This window comes from Puccinia triticina, chromosome 8A, assembly GCF_026914185.1.
Source record: "Puccinia triticina chromosome 8A, complete sequence".
In the NCBI taxonomy this organism is placed as follows: domain Eukaryota; kingdom Fungi; phylum Basidiomycota; class Pucciniomycetes; order Pucciniales; family Pucciniaceae; genus Puccinia; species Puccinia triticina.
Window position 1 is genome coordinate 5,856,217 of NC_070565.1, and position 18,993 is coordinate 5,875,209.

The window sequence follows — 18,993 nt, forward strand, 5'->3', positions numbered from 1 at the left end:
TGAAATGTGAGTTCTGTAGCTGAGATGGTGTTATGGGATTGCCAGGACTGAGGACATCATCTAAATTAGGAGGTACATCCGGAGTCGTCCATTCAAACATCTGAATCAAATGAGGAATGTCGACAGCGTTACAGGTAACAAGCAGCACAAAAGTACTGAGAAAATTTGGAATCAACATTTTCCTGATGAGGATGAAGTGCAGAGATCCTGGCGCCTAAGTCTAAGACCTTTGGTCGAACAGAAGTATAAATCTTTCCGTTTATTTAACTTCATCACTTGGATGGAACAGAGAGCCAAAAAACGTATGGTCTACTGAATTCCAAACGCCTTCGCCCCAAGGACGATGTAACTTGAACCTATTGACGGTAATTAACCCCGCTGTCACCTGCGACATAGATCGAGGCCAAGGCGGCTGCACCGCTATAATGCCAAATATCACCGACCAACACCACCTTTCCCCTCCCTCCGCCACTCCGTCCCAAACAGAAACCCCGTCCTGAAAGCGCAGACTCGTGGTGGTTTGTGATAAATGACAATAACATGCAAGCAAATAGAGACGGTGAAGCTACCTCCTCGGTGTCTGGTGAGTGTGGATGGTATTGGTAACCCAATAGCTGGGTTACAACATGACTCCGCCTCAAGCCAGCACTGAATCGGGAAATTGAGAGCCTGGAGGCCCCTCTTTTATTACTCAATCCCCCCGATTATGTAGTTCTATTTCCAACTACCCTTTTGATGTATGTAGTTGAAGGAACAATAGGGGATATGGTGATGTGTTTTTTACATATCTGTAACATGTCTATTGAGTATAATATTTTTAAGGGGCATTGTAACCAAGCTTAACTAAGTCCCTCCGGAGAATGTAGCTGAGCTAGGCTTTGAGGATTTTTGGATGAGTTTTGGCAAAGATATGGCCAAACAAAGAGGACGTGCTTTACCTTTCACGCCAAAAAAAACCATTGCTTCCTTAGTCCCTCGTTCAGAGGCGGGCGCTTCGCTCGCAGGAGGGACTTATTTATTTACTTTCGCATTATAAGTGGCGATTTGGGCTCGGCGGTTTGTGGGCGGGGGTGATCTATCGCATGAAGGACTTGTCGGAATTCAGGCCGCAGAAAAGGTACCAATCCAGACTTTCTAGACATCTTGAACATTTCACTTGTTTTTCGGCGCGTTCGCGTGGGTAGGGACTCGGGATCCGCGGATGTCTAGGGAGGGTGTTCAGTAGGGTTGACCGGCGCCAATTTTGAGAAAGCGTGCGCCAATGGGCAAGACTGCCATAGTGTTTGAGGTATCCCTGAAATCGAGCTTAACAAAGCCTCTCCGAGGAGGCGCGAAGCGTCCCTCCTTCGGAGGTCGCTACGCTCCCCCGAGGAGGGTACGCTTGTGTTAAGTTCGCCCTGAAATATGGTGCAACCGCCGCGTAGTCTCGCGGGTCTCGCCTCGATCCGGTACATTCATTGGCGAAGAAAGCTACGCCGTACCTTTATCAATCCAAACGTGAAGAGAGAAGCAGCGGCGGAAGCAAAAATATCCATTACCTGAGGGAACAAAGACAGAACCTACAAGAGGCACAGGACATAAACCTGAAGCTAGGGAAGGCAGCTGGATGCAAACACAATCTTACTCATCAATAATCGAAAAACTTGCCACACAAGGCAATACATAAATACCTGGACCGGAAAGTGTTAAAGCTTGGAAGCCGCGACAAGGCAATGAGAGTACCACAAAGCCAAGTAAGCAGATATTGATCAGACCAAACACAAGGGTGGTTGGGGGTTAGCGGGCAACTAGGGGAGCTTTGCAGTCGCGATGTAGATGCAACTTCAAGTATTGTGCTCCTGGCAGCACAAACCACAATGGCCGAACCGACCCGAAACCAATCGGATACGCGCGCACCCCCATTTTGGGGGAAAAGTGCTCGCCCGGTGCGCTGGTGTGCGGCGTTTTCTGTTGTCCGGATTGAAAAAGATGAATTTCCTAATTCTCTCAGGCAGTGGACACAATTGAGCGCATACATATTCAAGCCTTGCGTGCGGCAAAAATAATAATTATACTGCGGAGTCTAGAAGAAATGATCCAACTGATTAGATCAAGAACTACAGTAAAAAAATGGTTCTCTCTTGTCACTTCTGCGCATACTACAAGTAGTTTTGTGGTGGTGGACAAAGGGCACACATACAGGCTCATGATAGAATGAAAAATACGATTTACTTGAAAAAGTCTTGCGCTTCATAAATAAATAAAATGGATTGTCGGTGTAGAAGTATTCGAGTCCTTGGCGAATGTGAACCGTCGAATGATTAAAGTTTCTCCAAGTCGTCCTTCGATTTGATGTAGACGGATTGACTGATTGTCTTCCCCTTAACGGATTCGAGACCCTCGCCCGCGTAAGTTACGAGAGCACTCAGCTCGACCTCGAGGTCAGGGGCGGAGAATTGGCAGCCAGCAGCTTCGAGCCATCGTTTTTGTTGGGCAAGTAAATCACGCCTGCTCGTTTGAGGATCATCGGTACCGGTGTTCGGGGCATTCTTCAGTGGAGAAAATTCCTCGCTCCGGTCGACTTCCAAGAGTGATAAAGAGTCCACAAACGGAAAGACGTCAAAGATAAAAAGTTCTAGCTTGATCCCGTTGGGTTGGCTCGGCTTGATTAGCTGCTTAGATTTCAAATCGATGTGTGGGATCTTCTTGTGCGCGACATGGTAAGCTAATTTGGATTCGAAGGACTCGATCGATTCGAGGAACTTCAAGGAGTAGAAATGATTTGCGATATTCGCCGACTTGAATTTCAATTCTCCATTCTCTGCTCGACTCGAGGCGACCGATTCGGGCATCTCTGAATACTCTACGACCGACCATAGTTTATTCTTGAGTGCTAGGACACCTACGCTTTCGTTTGGTTGAGATTTGAGGACGACCTTGACGCCACATGGGGTCTTTTTACTAATACAGTACCCGAGGAAGATCGGATCGGCTACTTTGACCAGGCAGTTATCTACACAATAGGCATGGATGTATTCGATTCCGCGGTGCTTGAGATCGTGTAGCACTGATCGACCCGCCGAGCAACTTGACGATGATCTTAATGCGGCGTACAGCCCTCCGTTCCCATCTGGTGCAACGCACACTTTTGAAGGCGTTTCTAAAAACATCTTGCCCTCGGGAGTTAGAGCGGGCAGAACGCCTAAACCATAGCATCATAAAGTCAGTGCTGACTTAATGCAGGTTTGTCTCATATCCAAAAAACATACCCTGTTCGAAGAACATAACATTCTCTTTCTTTAGCCCGAAATAATTCATCTTACTAAAGTAATCCTCTGTAGGTTTGCGGGTGGGGCCACTTGTCATGATGTACCTGCGTTTTTTGGTTTTTTGTTTTTGAGTTGGGTTGCCAAAGTTAAGAATCAAAAAAGGAACAGATTTAGAACAGGCAACAGAACATTTACGTACCATGGGATTATAGACGACCCGCCCACCAAATCTTGCAATCTGATGATTTTTTCGGCTTGGATTTGGAACAATGATTTCTGACTGGGTAGTCCGATATTATAACATCCCTTCGGATCGTTACTACCTAGCCTAGTACCTTGGCCTCCCGCCAATAACAAGATGCCGACCTTCTGCTCCTTCATAGATTTGAACCCGAGTGATTCCCATTCGGAGACGTTCCGCTTGATCTCTGGTTTGCTAAGATCGATGATCGATTCCAGGCTATCCTTCGGAGGCGGCTCGAGGTCGGTTTTGTCTATGGGCTCGGCTCCTGAGCCGCTTTTCGAGGTTGATTGCTTGAAGATTTGGTTGACTCTTTGAGGATCGATGGATTTTAGTTGGTTGACCAATTCTTCCTTTTCCTCGGTCTGGAGTTGATCAAAGAATGCGAACACGTGCCCCTGTCCTGCTTCCTCGTATTCTTGTTGTGTTTTGGCTGAGCCTTCCATATCTGCTGTCGAAGGTTTCTCTGCTATGGCTTGTGTGTTAGGCTGGAGTTGCTCACCTGGCTCCGGCATGACGTCATCTGAGGTTGGTGGCTGGGCTAGGCTGGGCTCCACTAGAGCTGCTGCGGCTGTGCAGAGGGGTCTCCACCCCGCCCTCGGCTCCGACAGTCCAGGCCGCAGCCGCCCGGCACGCCTCAACGTACCGGCGGCGGCTGCGACGATGGCAAGCCAACAGTCGAGCTAGAAGAACGACGAAGAAACTCAACAGCCCATCGTCCGAGAATGAAAGGATAGTCCAAACTGAACCAGCAAGTGTGGCACGACTCGTCGAGATGACAGCTGAGCCCACACCCTCGGCGAAACCCCGGTCCGACCGGACACTCCAGCGCAAGACAAGCACCAGCCGACTGCCGCTGGCCACCCCCAGTTCCTCTTCCAGAGTACTACGCTCAAGCTCAAAGGAGCCTCGTGAAACTCAGATGCCTTCCAACAATCACCCTCCCCAATCACTCAAGCGTAGCTTGAATGAGAATGATCCCTCCCAGTCAGGTCCGTCACTTATTTTTAGCCTTTGAGCGGCGTGTCCTGCCGTTCGTGTCCAGCTTATCCCTCGAAAAAATTTCCTCAATCTAGCAACCAGTGCCAAGAGGCCCTCGCTGTGGATGAGAGGCCAAAGGCCAGATGAGATGATCACCCCTGCCCCAGCACGACACACCGCAATACCGCCTTCGACCTTGCAGAGCAGCAGAACCCGTCAATCTCAGCCAGAGCAGGTCCTTCTAGCGCACGATAAAGCAAGAGAACTTAACAAAAAACTCGGAGCCGCCCATCAGGAAATCAGTCGGCTGCATGAGAAGGATTCTCAAACTAGCGATCGTGAGTTAGGTTTGGAGCGCAAGGTATTGGATCTTGAAAGAGAGTTGCGCGAGGCGAACGTTCGATTAGAGGAGCGCGAGACCCGGGTCAGTAAGCTGGAGCAGGATAGAACAATTGTCAGTGGTCAGATCGATGCTCAGGAGCAGGAACGGCAGAAAGCGATCCAGGCCGCCGAAGAGAAAGTTAAAAAATCTGAAGCAAAAGCTCTGGCCGCAAAAGAAGAACTGAGCAAGCTTAAGGAACGTTACTCATCCTTGGATCAACTCGCAAGATTAGCCACCCATAACGAAGCACGCGCCAAACAACTTTCCTCGGACTCCGCAGCACGCATCCAATTGCTTGAAGACGACAAGTTACGCTTACAGGCGGAGAACGATCAACTCAAATCGAGCATCGCCCAACACCTATCCGACATCGAGAAACTTCGTCAAGAGAAAAATCAGCCCGTTGTCTCGGCCGATTCATCGTCCAATCGGGATGTGCTCAGGAAGGAATTGATCCGTAGGTTTCCCGCCCCTCTACTCGATCCAGCACCTCTCATTGACGTGGCTCATCTTATTGGTATGTACGCAGGTCAAGTTGATCAATACAAAGCTATGGAACAAGCCAATTCACGCATGGCACGTGAGCTTGTGTCATTGAGATCTCGCAACACCAACGTCGAACTGCTCAATGAAGAAAACCACGCGCTCAAACAACGCCTCAAGCACTTCGATCATTTCCGGCAGCAGTTGGCCTCAACCGAAGTCAAGCTTTCCAAGCTTTCACAAGAACGGGCCGAGTGGGACGTGTTCCTCCAGGAACACCGACAGGAATTCAAAAGTCCTCACGATTTCTTCAAGTCGCTCGCCAAGAAGCGAATCGAAAACGCAAGCTTGAAAGCCAGATTGGGCTCGAGGGAGTCTGAAATCAAGAGTCGTGATCGAATGATTGGCGAGTTGGAGGCCCGATTGGAGGAAGTCGACAAGGAACGGAACAACGAGTTTGCTGAAAGGATTAAAGCTCAAGGCCAAGCTCAAATAGCCGAACGAAACAGAGACTTGGACAGACGAAGGATTCATATGTTGAATGAACAACTCAAGAGCTACACCACCGAGGAGAAATCATTATGTGATGGGGCCAATTATGATCAACAAAAAGATGCGCAAATGGTCCAGTTGAAAGAACTTCTTGATAGTCATCAAGATGAACTTGCTCGTGTTCAACGCGAAGCGGCGGACCTTCGCCAACAACTTCACGCCCAATCAGGTCGTTCGCCATCTGTAGCCACAACTGCCGAATCACGCAATACCGAAAAGGGACCAGCTTTGACTACCTCCTTATCCGAGCAGATCGATCGCAACGAAGAGCTCGAGATGGGTAAATTCAGTTCTGACATCCTCTCCACTGTCCAGTTATCGGAGAAACAATTGACATTTTTTTTTTTTTTCATCTTCATGCACACCAGAGTTGGATGAATTGACGGATGCGAACGAGATGCTGAAGTTGGAGGTGGATTCATTACAACTTCAGGTTCATCGGCTAGAGCGGGACCTTGGCCGGGGGGAATACAATCCATCGACGACTCAAGTGTTGTGTCCGGAAGGTTCGCCGGTCGAAGTCGAACAGGCCATCCGAAGTTCGATGCTAGAAAGCTTGAGGGCAGAGAACGGAGCGCTGTTGAAGCAGATCTCGAAGCTCGAGAAGGGGATAAAGCCGAGTGGAGACGAAGTATCGGAGAGTTTAGTCCCACGAGAATCGCTAGTCACGAGTCGCAAAGAGATCGAGCGACTGGAAGCTGAGGTGGCCAGACAGATCAAGGCCCGGGAGAGACTGTGTGAAATGTATCGGGAAACAACGGCAACCTATAAGCGAGCGATCTGGGAGATCTTGGGGTACAGTTTGGAGGCCGTGGCCAATGGGGAATTCCGGCTGCGTTCGGCACTCAAAGACGAAAGCAGTTCGACGATGTTGTTCGTCCCGGGGAAAGCCGACGGCGGCCAGTTCGAATTCAAACCTAATCCTAATAGCTCCTTCCATCAATCTTCTCTCGTCGTCAATCTATACGATCATTGGGTTCATCATCGACATTCCATTCCTTGCTTCACCGCAGCTTTAACTCTTGATTTACACAAGTCCAAGTCTTCTTCCTCATCTTCCTAACTTTTTTTGGTTTATTCACTTCTTTCCAGTTTCTTTGGATGTCAGTTCTTTTTAAATTCTAGTCAGCTTGTAACAACTAGCAGAGGGGCAATATCAAATATGGGTGCTCCACTACAACTCAAAAAAAAAGTTGAAAAATAGTCAAAAGAAAGAAGAAGAAAACAATTGTATGATAATAGAAAGATTGCTGAGGTATTACAAGGACAATATTTCCCATTGAGGGTATTCTTGGAAGGTGGCAGGTGATGATGGACTGACTGCTGGAGAGATTATATTGTCATCCCCTTATAATCACCAAACTTAACTAGTCCCGCCTGAGGCTTTGCCAGAGGGACTTATGCCCTATCAGGAATTCTTGCGTGAGACTTTTGGATATTTGGTCCGTGAAAACGCTTGTCACTCCTGTAGATCTCATCCTCTGTTCTTGAAACTCATTTTTCCTGATCCGCTTCCTCATCCCGTTATTTTCTATATTTTTTCCATTGCTTGTATCCTTGCTCCAATGTTTTTATAAAAATATTTGTAAAATGTCAAATAAAAGGAAAATAACTATCATATCCCAGCATACCACTGGGATGTATGAGCACAGACCAACCTATTACTTAGTGCTGAAAACACAACCGTTTTGAGTATTGATCAAGGCTAGCAAGCCTGATCAAACATGAAAAAGAAGGGTGTATGTACTCATATCCCTTTGTATCAGAGATGACAATTGTGCATGGACTTGTTGTTTTGTGATCCGCTCCAAGCCTGGGGAAATCACCTTTTTTGAAGTTTTTGAGAAATAAAATCAGCACAAAGATGAAGAGTAGATGGTCCCAAATTGTATCAGAAGAAAGACACGATGTAGGCCTATCATGCATTAAATTTTTGAATTGCTAGCTAATCATCTAGGTTGAGTTCTGGGCACTCAAAGTTGAGTACCACCAAAACTCAGAATATTGTCACACAAGAATTCCTGCTAGGTTGTATGGTGTTGCAAGCCCGTCTGGGCACTCACCAAAGTTTGGCCGCAAAAAGGCCAAGCGCGAGTGGCCAACCCTCAAGCCCGCTTGGCCAATCCTCAAGCCCACCTGGCACACTCCCAACCCCTGCCTGGCATATTGCAAAGTGGGTGAGGTTCAGCACAAAGCCCCGCTGGGCTGATTTCAAGCAAGGGTGCCACACACACCAAAAGCTGTGCCGGCCATCAAGGAGAGAATTTTCCCTCCTCAATGGTCACAAACTGGTAATTGAGAAGGGAAGACTGGAGGACTTCCTGCCAATCTGGAAACCCAGATTTTCCCAGATTTTGCAGGGAAATCTAGGCAGATCTAGGATTTGGGACAATTGAGCCCAGATTTCCCCGTGAAATCTGGGAAATTCTGAGTTCCTAGATTGACAGGATTCCCAGGAATTCCTCCACTCCCTTCTTGATGATAAATACAAGTATTGAACACTGAAAAGGGAGTTGTTCCTCCCCAATGACCAGCCTACATACCGGCCATCAAGAAGGAAAAGCTCCCTTGTCAATGTCCAATGTGTGATTTCAAGAAAGGAGAACGTTACCCCTCCTTGAGGATACTTTGTTCTTGCATTTCAAGGCAGAGACAAGGGCTGGCATGTTGCATGCCAAGTCACAGATCCCATTGGCCCAGAGCTTGATCTCGGCCAAGCGGGACTTGGCTGTGTGCCAATCTCTGCCCCCTGCGCAACCTGCCCAATCAAGCCTGCTGGGCAGATACCCAACCCCCGGAGGCACTCAGCCAAGCGGGAGTTGGGTATGTGCCCAGACGTGCTTGCAACACCACACATCTCTCCGCCAAAGCCTCAGGCGGGGGAGGGACTAAGTTAAGTTTGTATAATCACCGGGTGCAAAAGTGTGACATAAATGTGGATCAGGTTACCCTGTCCTGCAGGTGCTAAATGACATCCAGCACCTGTGAAATTACAGGTTGATTGATCAGACCAAGCACCTGTACAAAAGCTGCCTGACCTGTCACATGCACAGTGACTGTGCACTGGATTTCACAGAGATGTCATTCTCATGACAGCTACAAGACTTGAAGTCATGCATTTCTGACAGGTCATGGCACACGCAGGTCTGTTATGACTAGTGACAGGACTGTGTAATCTGTAACTCAGTCAACATATTTTTGCACGCAGTGAATCTGCTCTCAATAGTGTCAGATTATTTATGAGTAGGACTGTTTCAGGGACTGTGACTAAGGTGTTGTGTTTCAAATTTTGAAATCTGATGCAGGTCCTTCTCTCTTTCATGCCTGCTAGTTTCTTCTTCTATATCTGTTGCTGGTGTGGAAGAATCTCTTGATGCTAATCAGATAATCTGCAACTTTACAGTCTTCATTATCTTCTCCTATTTTTTATCCATCATTGCCTCACAGAAGCTTATGTTGGATCTGTCTTCTCATTGGATTACATGCCTGTTTGTGAAAGATACATTTTCAGAGCAGCTACTGGGTCAACTGTTTATGTTAGTTGAATCATAAGCCCACTTGTTAAGGAACAAAAATGTAATCTCTTGGTCTTTGCCAACATTCTGAAGTGGTAGGCAGGAAACCCTCCAATTTGAGGGAGGACATTCAATTTTAAGTGAGCACACATGGGCCCTGGGGCAGAGATGCATTCAGCCAATTGAACTTTCTGCCCCCGCTAGGGTTTTGCAACCACAATCCTGTGTGTCAGATTTATCACCAGCACCAGTGCTACACAGCAAGCCTTTCATCACTTACCACAAGTTACTTGTGTTAAGTTAGGGTCTCAACCAAGGAAATATGTATAAATCCATGGTAGCATTGGTTGAGATCAACCCATATTGAATTGGTTGAGACTGAGTGCATCCTAACTTAGCCAAGTCCCTCCTCAGGGGAGCAAATCCCTGGGGGACAGTCCCTCCAATATTAGTTAAGTTAGAGTGCATCCCAGTTCAACTGGGATAGCTTCACTGAATGGAATGCCACCATGTATATGCTTCACAAATGATCCTGCACAATGTGATATTCTCACTTCAAACATCTTTTGTTTTCTTTGTGGGTGTGTTTGTTTTATCTTCATGCACAAACATAACATAAATACATTTGTACAATACCCATTTTTTATCAATCAAGCAAATCAAATAAGACAAAAAACAGCAAAAAATAACCATCCATCAAGCTGAAGCTATGATCATCTTCAAGATAAAAAAATGTACGTTGCTTGCAACTTTGGATTCTTATGTGTACCATTGCCGCTTTAATTGTTTCTTTTGGACCTGCAAAAAGAAAGCAAAGAGCAGATGGGGATCAGTGAACCTATAACAAACAGAAGAACCGAGGAAAGACCCCGGTGGTGGACAACACCACCGTAAAAAGTGAGTAAAACAAGGAAGGCTTACAATTGGTCTCATAATCAGGGTAGAGAGAAGAAGGCCAGCAGAGGTGAGGATTAACTGGGCCTTGTTGAAGTCAGAACCGAGCATATCAAACGTTCTTGAGGGCGCAGTCGAGCTTGCAAAGAGATCTAAGCCCACTCCAATGACGGCCGAAGTTGATTCAAATTCGGTGGGAAAACTGTAGACTTGCTCCAAGCCTTTGGTCTTTTTTGTTTAGATGTTTGGGGCGAAATCAGATTTGCCACCAATACTCAGTTTCCTGACTCATGTAATATTAAGAGAAAAGAGTCCACATGATGTATCTTATAAACTCACCGGCCGATCTCCCGAGATGATAGTCTTAGGATCGATCATGATTAACGGATCATACTTGACCAATAGCTCTTCGATTTCTTCTGTCGTGGGTTTCTTAAATGGCCGCCGAACGTCCAAAAGCCTTCGGGAGATGCTAACGATCTGGTCCATATCACTGATCACTAACGAAATACTCGAAATCAAGCTATTTCAGATTTGGTTTGTCCTGGACCTTAACATTTTTTCTTAGACAGGTTTTACCTAGCAAGGCTCTCGAGGTGACGCCTAATCGACTCTTCGTGAATCCTAATCCTTTGATGTCAAATGGTGTAAGGTAAGACCGAGCAGAGCTAGTGATATTAGCTGTCGATCTAAGAAGAATCAGACATTTTTCGTTACAGAAATTAGACCATTGATCGTTCATCCCGGTTGAGGTGCCAAGTTCTTGAACCTACCCATCAACTCGCACATCATCTTTAGAACTCATGAACCACTCGATTGAATTGATCCGGGTAGAGCCACCGTGGGATTCACGGCTGGTGATAACCAGCCAGTTTTCGGTTAAAGCGGCATTGATCGAGGCTGGGTCAACCTTGACCGAAAACTCGAATGCCCAGATCAGCGCGCCGGTCCTCTGATCGTAGACCTCGATAGTCTGTCTGCCAAGCTGATCGTCAAAGTAAACTGCAAGGTTGGGGTTAAGGTATTTGAACAGAGCGCCCCGATCACCTAGGAATCGAGCAGGCGAGCCTCCCATATCTGAAAGATAGAGGTTGTTGCCAGCTCTCAGTAAGGGGTCACAGCCATCTGGCAGTCGTCATCTGGCTTACCTCGATCATGAATCGATAGTAATTTCTTTCCATGTGATACAAAATAGTCTAGCGGCTTGTCTGAGACCTGATTAGACATCCAAAAAATCGTACCATTGAGTAGTTAGTTCAGACAGCCCACTAACGATCGCAAGTATGACAGATGAAGGACACACCGTGGTTGTGGTTCGATTCAAGATTTTTCCGTCCATCAATCCGATCGTAAACGTCCTTTGGCTCTCACCCTGAAGAGGAACTGTGATCAACTGGATGCAAAAAGGGAGGAGTGAAGGTACATACCATTTGTACAGAGACAATCACATACGAATGATGTGAGCCAGTTTGAGCACCCTCAAACGACAGTTTTTCCCATTTCAAAGTGGCATGTGAGCCCACAGCCCCGGGCAACATCAAACTTCGTTTCCATAGGATTTTCTCCTCGGTCTGAGGATCCCTGACAATTGCAAATAAGCGACCTGTCGCTGTGCCAATGAGCCAAATATAAGCATTGGTGAGGGGTGCATTGAATGAGTCCGCCTTGAGTGATCCAAAGTTCAAAAGTCCAGAGAAAAGAACCTAGCAAGAACAGGAGGACAGTAAGCCAAGAAATTATGGTCAGTGTACCAGGTGAAAAGTTGGATCTACCTTTGCAATTTGAAGTGCATAACGAGGTATGTCGATAGGATCAGTGCTCAACAGAGGACCTCCAAGATTTTTGGACTGATGCAAAGTGATCGAGGCTGGCAAAGAAAGATCTTCATGGCGCTCCCATTGTAGCGTCTCGCCTTGCCAAAGTTGAATGTCACCCATTCCAGTAATAAGCATTACTCGGGACATTGGCGTGTAATTATTAATTTGTAAGACCTCAACAGAAATCTGGGGGGAAAGGACACACAACGCGCTCATGAGCTCAGAATCAAGAGGCATCAGCAGAATAAATCTTACTCCAACAATATGCCCATTCTCTGAAAAATCGTAATCAAATGTGCTCCCAACAACAAATCCTTCTGGGGTGCGCTCTGTGGGTGTCAATGACAAGATTTCCAAACTAGCAAGCTTTCAAAGGACATCGAGCAAAAAGAGTCAAATTTATATCATTTGGCTGGGGTCAAGCAATCAACTCACACTCAGGGTCGGTACAAAGGATACCTTGGAAACATAAGGTAAACCATCTCGATCGACAGATCCAGCATACGTCGTAGGCAAGTCCTGCATGAGCGGAAGAAAAAATATCAAACCATTTAATTACATTATGAGGGTTCCTCTAATGGGACAACTTGGGTTGGCGTACCGTTGTATCGAAACTCCACAAAGATTTCAATGTCCCGTTCGAGGAGGCTTGAAAAACGATTGCAGATCCGTCTGAAAGTTTAGCCAGAAACACACTTTCTCCAGCAAGATCCACATCTATCAGGATTGGATGTTTATGTTTCAGGGCTGAAAATGTTGAAATTTGCAAAGAGGCGGTTGGTTGATTTGGGACTAGTGCTGATGAGATATGACCTTCGGGGTCGACGCAGATGACCACTGACTGGGCTATCGAAGCTGTTGAATCCAACGTGGCATCAAGAATAACGGGTGGTTCTTCTGACTGGCGGCAAATCTGATGAGACCCTGAACGGTGATCATAAGTCGAACCAGTAGTACTCGATATAGACTGAACTTCGGTAACATAAGTGCTTTCGGTGTGGTCCTTGGATAGTAAAAGATTTATTTGATCGTCCGAGATTTGTGCGAAGACTTTCAAGATTTTCCTACCGAGCGGTGACCGGGGGGATCAAAACAGTTTAAACATGCGTTCTGAGGAGCAGTTATTTATTTATTTTGTTTTATGTTCATCTTCAATTTTTTTTTGAATCAAAGACAGGGATCAAGTTTACCATGATGAGTCAACTGTCTTCCACGTCCATCGTATTGCACCTTCGTGACCACTGAGTCTAAATGCGCGAGATTGGCGGGACAAAATGATGAGATCGGGAAAGTCGCTATGATCGGAATGTTGGTCGGTAGTGAAGACCAGATCGCAGGGACGTCCAACCAGCCCATCTGCCTGCTTTGGACCACTGTTGCCGAGGGATTTCGACCATAGGAGACGTCCATCAGCAAGAGACAAAAGTCGAACATTGACCGTATTTTCGCCAGAGATTATGGCCACATCTAGCCAATGGGAAAAACTGCCAAGTTAGCAACAAATCCAAGCTAGAGTGAAAGTTTTCGACTTTATTTTCAAAAAAGAGGAAGAAAGGTCTGCGTACGACGATTATTTATATCAACAGCATACTGAATGATCGGCTCGGTTTGAGGAAGAAGCAGGCGCCATACTGAAGGATAAGTCAGCAACCAAACAGACAGATTCTTCAACAATTTCTCGTCCAACCTATTGTTCCGTTCTTAGGATTAATTGCCCCAAGGATATTTTTTTGAGTGACGGTGATTGCCAGCGAGGGTAGTCCAGGGGTTAGTCTGACCTTCGGATTATGATGTCGAAAGAATCGTAGTGGGGATGGTTGACGACTAGACTGTGTGACCGGCAGACCTAGCAAGGGTAGATGCCAGGTCACCTCTGCGCTCGGGGAAGATGACCAGACGGAAGAGAGGAGGGCGTGGAGAGTGAAGATGCCGAGTAGACCGAGCGGATATCGGCTGTTGACCATTCTTCCTCGAGGAACTGGCTCCAAAAATTTTCTTTTTTTCCTTCTTGGCCCTCTTCTCATAAACAGCTGCAGATATCCGACAAGACCCGCCGATACTTGGCCCGGCGCGGATAATGTCTGGTTTGGTCAACACTGGACAGCTGGACGCGAAGCGCCCGCGGAGTCCGAGGTCAACAGCTTGAAATTTCATCATCGGTCAGCTCCTTTTCGTTCAATCATGAACATGTCTGAACCACATCCCCAGTACATATTTATTAAGAGTTTTGGATCAAATCCAACTTCATCTACCAGCCTTCAGGTCACCTCCTACTACTTTATATCCTAAACGTGCACGGATTGGGTTGATCAAGTCAAAATGAGAAGGGCTTGCCGCTGCCGAAGCAAGCCGAGTTATCAAATATATTACACGCAACAACTCTATTCTCTGGAGCTTCCTCACAAATTCCAGAACACTGTAGTCTTGTTCAATCCTACACACGTCCCCTGGCAGGAAGCGAAATCCTTGCCATCATCATAATTCCATCTGGAACTCATGGAAATGAACGACATTCTTGCCAAGCTCCAGACTTGTCACGTCCCGTTGAGGATGTAGCGCGCGCCGCGAACCCCGTTCTCACACCTGCTGCGGCAGACAATTCCTTCCTTTCCTTTCTGCTTCAGGACGAGAGTCGTCGAGATTCGCCGGTACTCATCCTAGAGACTCCTCCCTTTCTGGGTCAGGCAACTCCAGGACAGGGACGTTACCCATTGGATTCGACACTCTCCGCCGAGACCCGAACACTGGCCTCGGTGAAAACCTACTATCTAGTAGGGATCACAGAGGCCTACGGGTTGGTCTGTGGCTGCAGAAAGGAGCGGCCCGGGAAAGTGTGCAGATGATCGAATGGAGACGGCTTGGATAGCCGGTGACCGGACCACCAGGGGAGGTCCCCTGGGTCCAAGCACGCAAATGATGAAGGCTTGACGAGATAGGGTCAGATTAAGGCTGATTAGGTTCAAGACGGGGTCTAGGCGCACCGCATACAAACCTCCATAATCTGACTCCTCAGCTCCCTACGTTCCACACTCGTACGCCTTTAGCCCCATCTTCGTCACCATCTCCTCGATTACCGCTCTGCACATTTTTTCGGACCTCCCACCCACCCACCTGTTTCCATAACCTTGGGGGGCACCATCGCCACGGACGCATCCAGCGAGGGCGTTGCATCTGGAGTCTGGACCCAGATCCGATAGCTTCGTGTTTACCATGGCAGAGAACATTCCTTTGACTACTCAGGCAGGATCACCAGCGCGGGACCCTTACAATGGTGAGCCGATTGATAAAGTGACGCGAACATTGTTGTTTACTGGCAGACTAATCAGCATCTGTCAACATAGTCATTTTTGAGACTTCAGATCCACCACCCCAGCCACGATTCCTGGGGGCAGCCCTAAGGGACTATAGGCCCGTCAGTGGACACAGTGTCTACACCACTTCCAGTTCACCGAATAGGAACAGCGGAGTTATCGATGACTCATACGAGGCTGATGTTACTGCTCCGTGCGTGTTAAACCAATTCGTCGATGAAGCTCTCTGGAGTGGTATAAGAATTTGACCAGTTTGTATCTGATAGGTTCATGCCCGGGGAAGATTCGACCAACGCTGAGATGGCACCCACTGCCTCTCAATCCGGGAATACTCTTTTAACGGATATCTCGTCCAAGGAGTACGACCCCAATGGTCTAGCTAATTCAACAAACACCGATGAAGCCTTTCCCAAGAAACGCCGGAACCGGGCTATCGGTTGCATTGCCATCGCCATCGCCATAACCATCTTGCTTGCAATCATTATCGGCAGCGTTTTAGGTAGCCGATCGCACAAAAGAAATCTAGCGGAGGGCATGCAAAGTTCTGCTGCAACTGGTGCCAAATCTGGCGGATCAACGGGCAAAAATAGTAAACTATGGGGAGTAGGCGGTGATACTATTAAAGTGAGTCATCCGAGCGCGTCATATATTTTTCCCTTTGTTTTTTTGGCTCATACCCCCATTTGCATACCCACAAAGGATCGCTTTTTCTGACAAACTAACCCCTTCTTTTCAAGACTGAGGATGGACATAGCTTCCTTTACAACAATACACTCGGTGGTACTTGGGTTTCTATTCCTTTTAACGATACAGCAAAACCGCAAGGGGACCAGCCTACTCTGGAACAAAAGTGGGACTATTCTGCCAATCGAATTCTCGGCGTCAACCTCGGTGGTTGGCTAGTCTTGGAGCCTTTTATCGTCCCATCTCTATTTGAACCTTACGCGAATTCGGCGACACCAGTTGTCGATGAATGGACTCTCTGCCAAGCACTTGGTACGAAGGCCGCATCGACCATTGAAAACCATTACAAGACCTTTATCACCGAGCAAGACTTTGCGGATATAGCTTCGGCTGGTTTGAATTGGGTCAGATTGCCAGTAGGTTGGTGGATGATTGAGACGTGGGGAAATGAACCTTTCGTCGCAGGAGTCTCGTTCAAGTACTTTCTCAAGGCCATCACGTGGGCTCGGAAGTATGGTCTCCGAATCAACCTCGATTTACACGCCGTCCCAGGATCTCAGAATGGGTGGAATCATTCCGGAAAACTGGGTACTATCGGCTTCTTACGTGGCGCCATGGGGGTTGCTAATGCCCAAAGAGCGTTCAATTATGTCCGCACTCTCACACAGTTTATTAGCCAGTCCCAATATCAGCACGTCGTTCCGATGTTTTCAGTCTTGAATGAAGCGCAAACTGGTATCATTGGTACCAATGCGATGAGAACTTGGTGAGTAAATTCAATATACCAGATCACATGATTTCAGATTTCTTGATATGTTTTGGAATGCAATTTAAAAGGTACTATCAAGTGTATCAGATGTTGCGCACGATTGGAGGTACTGGTGAAGGTCATGGTCCATTTATGGTCGTTCACGATGGTTTCTCAGGTGGTCCTGGATGGAATGGATTCTTACAAGGCGCCGATCGTCTCGGCCTTGACACACATTCTTACTTCTGTTTTGGGGCTCAAAACACTGATAGCGTGCCTGTCAGCTCCGCAAAACCTTGCCAACAATGGGCGAGTCTGGCAAATGCAACAATGGCTGGATTTGGATTGAGCATCACTGGAGAGTTCTCGTAAGCTTCATCTATTGCATGTGTTATATGTACGTTCCTACATCAAGCTCAGAAACTAAGGATTCCAATGGTCTTTTAGTCTGGCGATCAATGATTGTGGCCTGTAAGCTATCCTGAAGCAGTGGCTGTTAGACATTTGAAACTTCTGACGCACCTGAACTCGCAGATATGTCAACAATGTTGGTTCCGGAACCCGGTATGAGGGAACTTATCCGACTGCCGCTAATCCAGATGGCCAATATAAGCGTATAGGGAGTTGCGAGTAAGTATATCGCTAGTAACATCTCGATGAGCTGCATGCCATTTGACCACTGCGTTACGTTTTCTAATCATTAGCCAATGGCTCGATGACCGCCTATGGACTCCCGAGATGAAAAATGCTTTTGCTGACCTGGCGCAGACACAACAAGATGTGATGAGGAATTCGTTCTTTTGGACTTGGAAGATCGGCAATTCGACCACTCAAGACAATGTGCCTAATCCGATGTGGAATTACCAAGGCGGTTTGCAAAAGGGATACATTAGGTGCGTATTGCTCTTATTCTTAACCATACTAATAGTCACTAAATTTTCTTCCCAAGAAACAAGGCTCACTCTTATATAATTTTACGACTAGATCTGATGCACGTGTCAGTAACGGTCGCTGCACAGCTGTTGTATCGGGCCTAGGTGGCACATATGCCCCAAAGATCATTGCAGGCGACTTGGATTCATGGCAAGTAGGTGGGGCAGGTGCGGGGCAAATCCTAGCGAGTGAGGTTCAGAAATACGGCCAATTCCCTCCAGACGCGATCTCGGGTGGTCCGGGAGGGGCGAATTACCCCACAGCGGCATTGCCAAGATATGTCGCTGCCGGTACTCCTGTCACCCTCGTCCCGGCACCCATCGCCACTGGCGCCAATCACATCTCTGCTGGAACAGGCTGGGCTGATCCTCAAGACACCGCGAAATGGTGGATCGCCCAACCTGGTTGCCAATACCTCGATCCCTGGGGAGGTGTCGCCGCACCTGTACCAACACCCATCTGCGGGATATAGTTCTGTTTTGTGGCCCGTGTACTTCTTCTTAACAGACATTTCTCTTTTGCAGAATTTGACCAACCTCTTTTAATTTTATTTGTATGATCATTGCTGACATGTTCATATTTACATAAACATAATGATTATATGCGGCTTGTCCATCTTTCTTTTTGCTCTGTTTGCTTAAGATATTGTGTTTTGCATAACTCTTGGATGATTTTTCAAGATTTCTGTAGTGAGGATTCAAAGCTCCAGATGACCAGTACAGAGGTCAGTAAGAGGAATTGACCCTGCTGATGACTGGCACAGACTGGTCATTGAGAGGATTGTGTCCCCTCAATGACTGAATCACCAGTCACAGGCCTTATTCAAGGCTGAAACGCTGCGCTGCTACAAAAAAGCGGTCTTTTAGCGCCAGTCCCACCGCTGCAAATAGCAAGGCCCCGCTGTTTCCCCGACCCAAAAAGCGGTAGCGCAGCGGGCGGGGTCGCTGCTTTCAGCGCAGCGCAGCGGCCACCAAAACCGCTGCGCTGCGCTTTTTGAAGCGCAACGCCTTCACCCTTGCCTTATTCCTGGTGAAGGGAGGGGGGGGGGCTAGCACACACAGAGGGGAGCTTGACGTCAAGAGATGTTGAGTCAACTGAAATTCCTGTGCAACATGTTTTCCTCCATGCACAAAGAAGCCCACCACTGAGTGCCAGTATATTTGGCTGGGATGAAGTCATCCCAGTTTAACTGGGATGCACTCAA

General features: G+C 47.3%; 4 protein-coding genes across 4 annotated transcripts; 2 read left to right on the plus strand and 2 right to left on the minus strand.

Moving 5' to 3' along the window:
* Positions 1-2,300: 2,300 nt before the first annotated feature.
* PtA15_8A625 (uncharacterized protein) lies at positions 2,301-4,004 on the minus strand (the record flags this gene model as incomplete). Its single annotated transcript, XM_053172074.1, has 3 exons — positions 2,301-3,181; positions 3,249-3,352; positions 3,448-4,004. The coding sequence occupies 3 exons, from the start codon at positions 4,002-4,004 to the stop codon at positions 2,301-2,303; spliced, it is 1,542 nt and encodes a 513-aa protein (XP_053023274.1).
* A 590-nt stretch (positions 4,005-4,594) lies between these two features.
* PtA15_8A626 (uncharacterized protein) lies at positions 4,595-6,950 on the plus strand (the record flags this gene model as incomplete). The annotated part of the gene is made up of 2 exons (XM_053172075.1): positions 4,595-6,167; positions 6,256-6,950. The coding sequence occupies 2 exons, from the start codon at positions 4,595-4,597 to the stop codon at positions 6,948-6,950; spliced, it is 2,268 nt and encodes a 755-aa protein (XP_053023275.1).
* A 3,211-nt stretch (positions 6,951-10,161) lies between these two features.
* Positions 10,162-14,077, minus strand: PtA15_8A627 (uncharacterized protein; the record flags this gene model as incomplete). The annotated part of the gene is made up of 15 exons (XM_053172076.1): positions 10,162-10,200; positions 10,324-10,524; positions 10,636-10,796; positions 10,876-10,985; positions 11,070-11,373; positions 11,445-11,511; positions 11,600-11,668; positions 11,724-11,999; positions 12,069-12,299; positions 12,369-12,479; positions 12,549-12,632; positions 12,715-13,177; positions 13,304-13,580; positions 13,679-13,744; positions 13,801-14,077. The coding sequence occupies 15 exons, from the start codon at positions 14,075-14,077 to the stop codon at positions 10,162-10,164; spliced, it is 2,736 nt and encodes a 911-aa protein (XP_053023276.1).
* A 1,246-nt stretch (positions 14,078-15,323) lies between these two features.
* On the plus strand, positions 15,324-18,261 carry PtA15_8A628 (uncharacterized protein; the record flags this gene model as incomplete). Its single annotated transcript, XM_053172077.1, has 9 exons — positions 15,324-15,384; positions 15,455-15,617; positions 15,691-16,048; positions 16,162-16,874; positions 16,946-17,224; positions 17,304-17,327; positions 17,391-17,486; positions 17,561-17,749; positions 17,841-18,261. The coding sequence occupies 9 exons, from the start codon at positions 15,324-15,326 to the stop codon at positions 18,259-18,261; spliced, it is 2,304 nt and encodes a 767-aa protein (XP_053023277.1).
* Positions 18,262-18,993: the final 732 nt, after the last annotated feature.